Source organism: Prinia subflava, chromosome 8 (genome assembly GCF_021018805.1).
Source record: "Prinia subflava isolate CZ2003 ecotype Zambia chromosome 8, Cam_Psub_1.2, whole genome shotgun sequence".
NCBI lineage: Eukaryota > Metazoa > Chordata > Aves > Passeriformes > Cisticolidae > Prinia > Prinia subflava.
Genome location: NC_086254.1, coordinates 16,160,023 through 16,169,278, shown reverse-complemented (window position 1 = coordinate 16,169,278; position 9,256 = coordinate 16,160,023). Strand labels below are relative to the sequence as shown.

The 9,256-nt window shown below is 60.3% G+C and overlaps 1 protein-coding gene and 1 non-coding gene across 2 annotated transcripts; both read left to right on the top strand.

Moving 5' to 3' along the window:
- Positions 1-479: 479 nt before the first annotated feature.
- EEF2 (eukaryotic translation elongation factor 2) lies at positions 480-9,179 on the top strand. The gene is made up of 15 exons (XM_063403422.1): positions 480-631; positions 1,235-1,449; positions 2,114-2,295; positions 2,379-2,590; positions 3,257-3,435; positions 3,704-3,809; positions 4,068-4,181; positions 4,311-4,449; positions 5,060-5,255; positions 5,381-5,639; positions 5,842-5,949; positions 6,418-6,771; positions 7,410-7,592; positions 7,672-7,804; positions 8,518-9,179. Exons 1-15 carry the CDS (start codon positions 629-631, stop codon positions 8,709-8,711), a joined length of 2,577 nt encoding a protein of 858 aa, XP_063259492.1. The 5' UTR covers positions 480-628; the 3' UTR covers positions 8,712-9,179.
- LOC134554456 (small nucleolar RNA SNORD37) lies at positions 3,854-3,922 on the top strand. The gene has a single exon (XR_010081250.1). It is a non-coding gene; the product is annotated as a small nucleolar RNA SNORD37 (small nucleolar RNA).
- Positions 9,180-9,256: the final 77 nt, after the last annotated feature.

Here is a 9,256-nt window from a genome sequence, read left to right as displayed (position 1 = left end):
CTCAGGCCGGTGCCGGTGCCGGTCCCGGTGCCCCGCGCTCCTCCCCGCCCGCAGGGGGCGCTGCAGCCCCGCCCGGCCGGGACATGCGCAGTGCGGGTACCCTGCGGGACCGGGGCGGGGCGGACCCACCGGTGTCCGGGAGCGCTGCCTGCCACCGGGCTCGACCGCACCGCCTTCTCCTACCAGCCGAGCCCCCGTGCTCGCCTGCCGCTCGGTGATACCGCTCCGAGGGCGGCCTCACCGACCCCGGTACCCCGGGCCATTTCCCACACCGGCAGCGGGAGGGGTGGACTTTCCCCCCGCGGCAGGGCGGGCGGGGCGGGGCTGTCGCTGCTGGTCGCTGTCCCCCGGTGTCGCCTGGCTGCACTCCCGGTGCAGCCGCGGTGACACCCACGTGGTGCCGGCGAGGCGGAACAGCCTCCCGACCATAGAGACCGCGGGCCAGAGCGGCGCGGCCGCGCACGCGCTCGGCGCAGGCCCCGCCCCTCTCCCCGCCGCCCTATAAGAAGGGACCGGCTGACGTCAGCGCTCTCTTCCGCCCGCTCTGCGCTCGCCAGCGAGACAGGGCCGAGCCGCCGCCATTACCGCGACCCCCCCCGCCCCGCAGCATCCGCCGCCATCCGCCACCATGGTGAGCCCCCGCCGCCCGCCGCCGCTCCCGCCGGGACGAGCGGCCGTCGCGCTTCCCGTATCGCCGGCGATGGCGCTTCCGCGAGCGCAGCCGGTCGCACGGCGGCGGCTGCGGCCTGTGCTGCCGGGCCGGGCCGCGGCTGCGGGGAGAGGGTGGGGCGGCGAGAAGGGGCCGGCCCGGGCGGCCGTGACTCCCCCGGAGCCGGCAGCACCCGCCGGGCTCGGTGCCGGGGCTGCCGTTGCCCCGCGGGAGCGGCCGCGCTGATGTGGCAGCGCGGTGGCGGCGCCGGGGCCGGGGCGCTGCGGTGCCGGTGGTGCCTTATGTAACGCTGCGGTCCGGGCTGTCACCGGCACCGGCCCGGGCCCGGTTTTCGGGGTGTTTTGCTGCCAGCACCCGCTGACACCGCGGCTTGGGGGACACTGGGGCAGGGAGGGGTTGGCGCTGCGTCCCCGCTGCGGTGCCCTTGCTGCGGGTTGTGTTGTCACCCGGGCAGAGCCGGTGTCACCGTGATGATGGCAGGCACTGCCGGGACACGCGCATTCCTCGGAACTGCCGGAGCTTTTTCCGTGCACACGCTGAGCCCCCCTTCCCTCCTCCCTCAAGGTGAACTTCACAGTAGACCAGATACGGGCCATCATGGACAAAAAGGCCAACATCAGGAACATGTCCGTGATCGCCCACGTGGACCACGGCAAGTCCACGCTGACGGATTCCCTGGTGTGCAAGGCCGGCATCATCGCCTCGGCCCGCGCCGGGGAGACGCGATTCACCGACACCCGCAAGGACGAGCAGGAGCGGTGCATCACCATCAAATCCACGTGAGTGCCCGCCCCTCCGGCTCCTGCCGCTCCCCGCGGGGGTTGGACGCTTCCAGGAGGTGGAAGAAGACGCTGTTGGGCTCTGGTTTAGTCCAGAAGCTCAGTGAGGGTCTTGAATGATGGAGAAAATGTTGATGGGCTTCTCTTTGGCCATGGGGCAATTCCTTGCCGGGCACTGGGGAAGCAGGAGCTTCACCCTCCCAGTTCAGCACCAGGCTCGTGGGATGTGCTGTGGAGACTCTTGGAGCATCTCTGGGGATGTGGCTGTGCTGCCCCAGGGAGTGTGAGGACTCTGAGGGGCCTGAAAAGTGCTGGGGGACGTGGTTGGGATGAGTAGGAAAAGCCTAAATCCATGATTTGGGAGTGGAACCCTTTATGGGTGCTGGAGAACTGCAGGAGTTGGAGGAGGCTGGGAATTCTGGAGGATTTAGGAAGGACAGATTGTAGTCTGTGCTCCTGTTATTCCCCACACTGGCCTCCAGGAATACACCTCAGGAAATTCTGGAGCTCAGCATTTATGTGGGAAAAGATCTCCAAGGTCACCAACCTTGTCAGAGCTCTGGGTGCCACCTCCAGTGGTGGCAGCTGTGCAGGGCAAAATGTTCCTGAGCTTTAGGGAGGAGCAACACAGACCATCATTTTAATAGTTCCTCCTTTCTTTCAGAGCCATTTCTCTGTTTTATGAGCTCTCTGAGAACGACTTGGCCTTCATCAAACAGAGCAAGGATGGCTCTGGTTTCCTGATCAACCTCATCGACTCCCCTGGGCACGTGGACTTCTCCTCAGAGGTCACCGCAGCTCTGCGAGTCACCGATGGCGCCCTGGTCGTGGTGGACTGTGTCTCTGGTGAGGTTTTCTGCAGCTGGAGCACATTTTGAGGGGAATTTAGGGAGGGTGTGACAGATTCCTGAACGTTCCGTGTTTGGCAGGGGTGTGTGTGCAGACGGAGACCGTGCTGCGCCAGGCCATCGCCGAGAGGATCAAACCGGTGCTGATGATGAACAAGATGGACCGGGCGCTGCTGGAGCTGCAGCTGGAGCCAGAGGAGCTGTACCAGACCTTCCAGCGCATCGTGGAGAACGTCAACGTCATCATCTCCACCTACGGCGAGGGGGAGAGCGGCCCCATGGGCAACATCATGGTGAGGGGAGCCTCTGGGAGCTGGGCTTGCACTGAGGTGCGCTGGGGAGAGGGAGCAGCTCCTTCCTCAGTGATAATTTCTTAGCCCAGGTGGAGGAGAGGGGATCTTGGAGGTGCCTCAAGTCCCAGGATTGGGGCTCTCGCTGGCTCCCCTCCCAAATTTCCTGTTCAAGGCCTGAGCAAATAAAAGCTGGGATTGTTGCCCAGAGCAGCTGTGGCTGCCCAGAGTGTGAAAGTGTCCAAGGCCAGGCTGGACAGGGCTTGGAGCACCCTGGGATTGTGGAAGGTGCCCTGCCCATGGCAGGGGAGGAATGGGTGGTCTGTAAGGTCCCTTCCCACCTGCTCTGCTCCTGCTGGGTTCCTGGGAAGGGAGCAGCGCTGTGGGCCACAGGTTCTGAGGAGGAGCTGGGCTCCTGCATGCTGGAGGTGTCCGTGCCTTCCTCATCCTCCTGGGGAAGGGGGGGAATCCTACCTGCACATGAACCTGAGCACACCCCTGGTGGGAGTGCAGGAAAACCAACCCAGCTCTGTGGGGCAGAGCTAGATCAGTGCCTGTCCCAGCCCTCAGAGGGGGTCACTGGGACAGAACTGCCTGAAAATTCCGTGTCCTGAGGCTGGTTTGGGCTGAGGGCTGCTCCCCTGACCCAGCTCTGCTGTTCCCTCTCAGATTGACCCGGTGCTCGGGACCGTGGGCTTTGGCTCGGGCCTGCACGGCTGGGCCTTCACCCTGAAGCAGTTTGCTGAGATGTACGTGGCAAAGTTTGCTGCCAAGGGAGATGCCCAGCTCAGCCCAGCCGAGCGTGCCAAGAAAGTCGAGGACATGATGAAGAAGCTGTGGGGAGACAGGTGAGGAGGGAACGGTGGTGATGGGAATTCCAGATCAGCTCTGCATGACTGCAGCCTGACACTGCAGAGAACGGGGAAAGGGTGTGGCTGTGCCTGATTGAACAGAAGTTAATTACATTTTGGTGAGTGCTGGAGAGCTGGATGAGAGGGAAAGCAGGAAATGGCTCTTCCTCAGCAGTGCTTGTCTCTGCCTTGAGCAGGCAGAACAAGCTGTGTGTCTGTAGCTAGCCTGGTCATGGGCATTTGTCTGATTTCCTTCTCTCTGCAGGTACTTTGACCCTGCCACTGGCAAGTTCAGCAAATCTGCCACTAGCCCTGATGGAAAGAAACTGCCCAGGACCTTCTGCCAGCTCATCCTTGACCCCATCTTCAAGGTGAGTTCCTGGGGGTTCCTCCTTGGCTCTGCGCTTCTGTTCTGTGCGTGATGATGGAAAATTTCTTCACTTTGACCTGACGTGTTTGATTGAAGAAATTGAGCTGTCTGACACATCTGGCTGCTCCGGGGGCAGCTGGGCTGTGTCTCCTGGGGGAGGCTGGGTGCTGAGGAGCAGCAGGAGTTCTCTGCAGCTGCAGTGATGCAGCTGCTGCAAACTGGGTCACGGCTGCGCTGCCAACGGCTGCTCCTGTCACAGGTTTTTGATGCAATCATGAACTTCAAGAAGGAAGAGGCTGCTAAACTGATCGAGAAACTGGACATCAAGCTGGACAGCGAGGACAAAGACAAGGAGGGCAAACCCCTGCTGAAGGTGAGGCTGGTCTGACTCCTCTGGGGAGCTGCTGAGCAGCTGTGCTGCTCCAGCTGTGTCAACACCGACCTGCTTGGGAGGTGGGGAGGTGAATCCCACGCTCTGACGGGGTCCTGCTGCTCTGCCCAGGCCGTGATGAGGCGGTGGCTGCCAGCTGGAGATGCCCTGCTGCAGATGATCACCATCCACCTGCCTTCCCCCGTCACAGCCCAGAAGTATCGCTGCGAGCTGCTCTACGAGGGCCCCCCCGACGACGAGGCTGCCATAGGTAGGACCAGCTGCTGCTTTGCTGCCAGGCCTGGCCTTCGACACCCCTGTGACCAGTTTGTTCTCCACGTGCACGGCTCAGGAGTGCCTGGAATTGAGTCTGTAGCTTTTCTAGCGTGGATCAAAGAGTTTTTGTTTCTCAGAGCTCTGTTCTGGATGTAACCTCAGAATAGCCAGAGGGTCCATCTGAGCCTGGATTTGTTGAAAATGTTTCTTGGTGATGTGATCTTCCATGGGTTCACAGAATAGTTTGGGTTGCAAGGGATCTAAGTCCTCCAGACCCATCCCCTGCTGTGGCAGGGACGCCCTCCCCTGTCCAGGCTGCCCCAAGCCCGGTCCAGCCTGGCCTTGGACACTTCCAGGGATCCAGGGGCAGCCACAGCTGCTCTGGGCACCCTGTGCCAGAGCCTCACCTCCTCCCAGGGAAGAATCCCTTCCCAATGTCCCATCTATCCCTGCCCTCTGGCAGTGGCATTCTCCATTTCCATTTCCTCTTGTCCAGGTAGAAGTCCTTAGGCTGGGACAGTGGTTACAGATCCTGAGTTGGGGTTTTGGGGTTGCTGCCAGATACATCAATAACTCTGGGCTAAGCTGATCTCTCCCATTCCCAGGCATCAAGAACTGTGACCCCAAAGGCCCCCTGATGATGTACATCTCCAAAATGGTGCCAACCTCTGACAAGGGACGTTTCTACGCTTTCGGCCGTGTCTTCTCTGGTCTCGTCTCAACTGGCTTGAAAGTCAGAATCATGGGACCAAACTACACCCCTGGCAAGAAGGAGGATCTGTACCTGAAGCCAATTCAAAGGTGTGTCCTGGCTGGGGAGTTACAGGGGTTCAGGTTTGGGGTTCTGGTGCTGTCCTGGTGCTTGGGTATGGGCTGAGTGAGATCCCCTCCCCTTGCCAACCTCACCAACCCAACGTTCCCTTCAGGACCATTCTCATGATGGGCCGCTACGTGGAGCCCATCGAGGACGTGCCTTGTGGGAACATCGTGGGGCTGGTGGGCGTGGACCAGTTCCTGGTGAAGACTGGCACCATCACCACCTTCGAGCACGCCCACAACATGAGGGTGATGAAGTTCAGCGTCAGCCCCGTGGTGCGCGTGGCCGTGGAGGCCAAGAACCCGGCCGACCTGCCCAAGCTGGTGGAGGGGCTGAAGCGCCTGGCCAAGTCTGACCCCATGGTGCAGGTGAGCAGCCAGGATGGATCCAGTCCTGGGAAAGTCTGGAGTTGAGTGTTGGCCCCTGCCTCGCACCCTGGCTTGGTGCTGTGACACCCCCAGATCAGTGGGGAGTAGATTTATGGGTCAAACACAAAAATCCCGTAGAGTTGCTGGTGTTTGTGTTTGTGGCTCGTTCTGAAGCCTCACCTGCTGTTGCTGCTGTTGCCAGTGCATCATTGAGGAGTCCGGGGAGCACATCATCGCTGGCGCCGGGGAGCTGCACCTGGAGATCTGCCTCAAGGACCTGGAGGAGGACCACGCCTGCATCCCCATCAAGGTAGAGAGGCTGTGAGATGTACGGGGCTGTGAGCTGGGGCTGTGAGCTGGGGCTGTGAGCTGGGGCTGTGAGCTGTGAGCTGTGAGCTGTGTGTGTGAGCTGTGAGCTGTGTGTGTGAGTTGTGAGCTGGGGCTGTGAGTTGTGAGTTGTGAGCTGGGGCTGTGAGTTGTGAGTTGTGAGCTGGGGCTGTGAGCTGTGAGCTGTGAGTTGTGCCTGTGAGCTGTGAGTTGTGCCTGTGAGCTGTGAGTTGTGCCTGTGAGCTGTGAGTTGTGTCTGTGAGCTGTGAGTTGTGCCTGTGAGCTGTGAGTTGTGCCTGTGAGCTGTGAGCTGTGAGTTGTGCCTGTGAGCTGTGAGTTGTGCCTGTGAGCTGTGAGTTGTGCCTGTGAGCTGTGAGTTGTGCCTGTGAGCTGTGGCTCTGAGCTGTGCCTGTGGCCAGGTTCGGCGCCTCACCCGCGCTCTGCCCCGCAGAAATCGGATCCCGTGGTGTCGTACCGCGAGACGGTCAGCGAGGAGTCCAACGTGATGTGCCTTTCCAAGTCCCCCAACAAACACAACCGGCTGTACATGAAGGCACGGCCCTTCCCCGACGGGCTGGCCGAGGACATCGACAAGGGCGAGGTGTCGGCGCGGCAGGAGCTGAAGCAGCGCGCGCGGTACCTGGCCGAGAAGTACGAGTGGGACGTCACCGAGGCCAGGAAGATCTGGTGCTTCGGGCCCGACGGCACCGGCCCCAACATCCTCACCGACATCACCAAGGGCGTGCAGTACCTCAACGAGATCAAGGACAGCGTGGTGGCCGGCTTCCAGTGGGCCACCAAGGAGGTGAGGGACGGGGTCGTGGTGTGGGTGGCGGCCGTGGCTCTGCACGTCCTGGTTTTGTTTGTGCTTCTCGTGGAGCAGAATGCCACATGTGAGCAGTGCAGGTGAACAACACAAGTGGTGTCAGAGGGAAAGGTGCTCTGAGAGGCTTGACAGGGGTCTGGCCTTATCCAGCAATTATTTTCAGGATTAGACAGGAGGGGACAGCAAGAGGAAGGATTCATTTGCCTGTATACTGCTTAGTTTCTGTCTGAAGGAGATTCTGAGCCAACAGCTTCTGTGGCATTACTGGGACAAAAAGAAAAAACCAAGAAGTCCTTTTGGCCAAACACTTGGGTTTCAGCACCATAAATGTGTGACAGCTCCTGTGGCTTGTTCCTCGGAGCTGATCACGAGGATGCTGCAGAGGTGGGAGCTGGTGCTCCACAGAACCCTTAGGATTGGGAAAGACCCCCCAAAAACCCAACCTCTGTAGGTCTGGAGGTTCATCCCTCAGCTGGGAGGTCGGGTGGCTCCTGGGTGGGCCCTGGCACTTAATGCTGCTCAAGGAGCTGCTTCCACGGAGCTCCTGCGAGCCGAGGGAGCAGCCCCGCTGTGTGTGGACACCGGGGGTGTTTGCTGACCCCGCCGTGCCCTGGCAGGGGGTGCTGTGCGAGGAGAACATGCGCGCCGTGCGCTTCGACGTGCACGACGTGACCCTGCACGCCGACGCCATCCACCGCGGCGGCGGCCAGATCATCCCCACGGCGCGGCGCTGCCTCTACGCCTGCGTGCTCACCGCCCAGCCGCGCCTCATGGAGCCCATCTACCTGGTGGAGATCCAGGTGAGCAGCCCCTGCCGGCCCTCAGGGAAGGGGGGACAGCGGGAAGGTGCAGCCCTGACCCCGCTCTCCTCTCTCGCAGTGCCCGGAGCAGGTGGTGGGAGGCATCTACGGGGTGCTGAACAGGAAGCGTGGCCACGTGTTTGAGGAGACCCAGGTGGCCGGGACCCCCATGTTCGTGGTCAAGGCCTACCTGCCTGTCAACGAGTCCTTCGGTGAGTCCTGGAGCCCTCCTGGCAGGGAGAGACGTGGGGAGGACCTCAGGAGATCCCTGAGTGGAGCTGTTCACCCAGCACTGAGCTGTGTCCCCAAGTGCCACATCCACACGGCTCTCCAGGGATGGGGACTCCAGCACTGCCCTGGGCAGCTGGGCTGAAGGGCAGTGCTAAAGTCCTTCTCCTCCATCCTTCTGGAGAAGGAACTTCTAATCTCCAACCCTCCCCTGGGACAATTTAGGGTGTTTCATCTCATCACTTCTTGTGTGTGGGAGAGCAAGGTTGCAGAACATCTTGGGTTGGAAGGGATTTTCAGGGTCTTCCAGTGGCACCCCTGCCATCTCAGGGACACCTTCCACCATCCCAGATGGCTCCAACCTGGTCTTGGACACTTCCAGGGATCCAGGAGCAGCCACAGCTGCTCTGGAATTCCATCCCAGCCAGGAATTCCTTCCCAATATCCCACCCATCCCTGCTGCCTGGTAGTGGGAAACCATTCCCTGTGTCCTGTCCTTCCATGTGCTTCTCCAAAGTCCCTCCAATTTTAGGCACTGGAAGGGGCTCTAAGTTCCTCCTGGAGCCTTTTTTCCATTCCCACCTCATTGCTCAGGCTCTCAGGAGCCTTTTGAGAGCTGCTCTGCCTCCCCCAGCTCTATCCCACATTAAACCAGCACCGTTGCAGTCCCGCCTCACCTTTCCTGTCGTCCGTGCAGGTTTCACAGCGGATCTGAGGTCCAACACGGGGGGCCAGGCCTTCCCCCAGTGCGTCTTCGACCACTGGCAGATCCTGCCCGGGGACCCGTTCGACAGCGCCAGCCGGCCCTGCCAGGTGGTGGCCGAGACCCGCAAGCGCAAAGGGCTCAAGGAGGGGATCCCCGCCCTCGACAACTTCCTGGACAAACTCTAACCAAACTCACCGAACTCTGGGAGAACAGCAGTTTAATTAATTAGCGTTATTCACCCATGTCGCCGGGGGGGGGGAGGGTAGACGCCCCCGTGATCGCCATCTCGTTAATTAAATGGGTTTCATAGCGATTTTTGAGAAGTTCAGATGAGGAAAACAAAACAAAAAGAGAGAAAAAAAAAAAGCCTTATAGGTTTCTGTGTTGCACATGACTCATCTTTGCCATTGTAACTAAAACATTTCCACTAGATCTGCCCAATTCTGTATTTATTTGACTCAAAAAAAAAAAGAAAAGCTGCTGCAGAATGGCCCAGAAGGGGGTGGGGCGTGCTTAAATCAAAAAGGAGGACAAGGAAAACAGGGGGAGAGGGGGTGAGGATGCCTTATCTGCAGCGTGACTGTCCGTCGTGCCCATCGCCGCCTGTATTAGTGCCACTGGAATTAATAAAATTGGATAAATGGTGACGAAAAGTGAAGGTTTTGGGGTTTTTAAGGGCCGGGGTGGCGCCCTCTGGTGGGGGTGAGGGGGTGGCGCCAGCAGCGCGCGC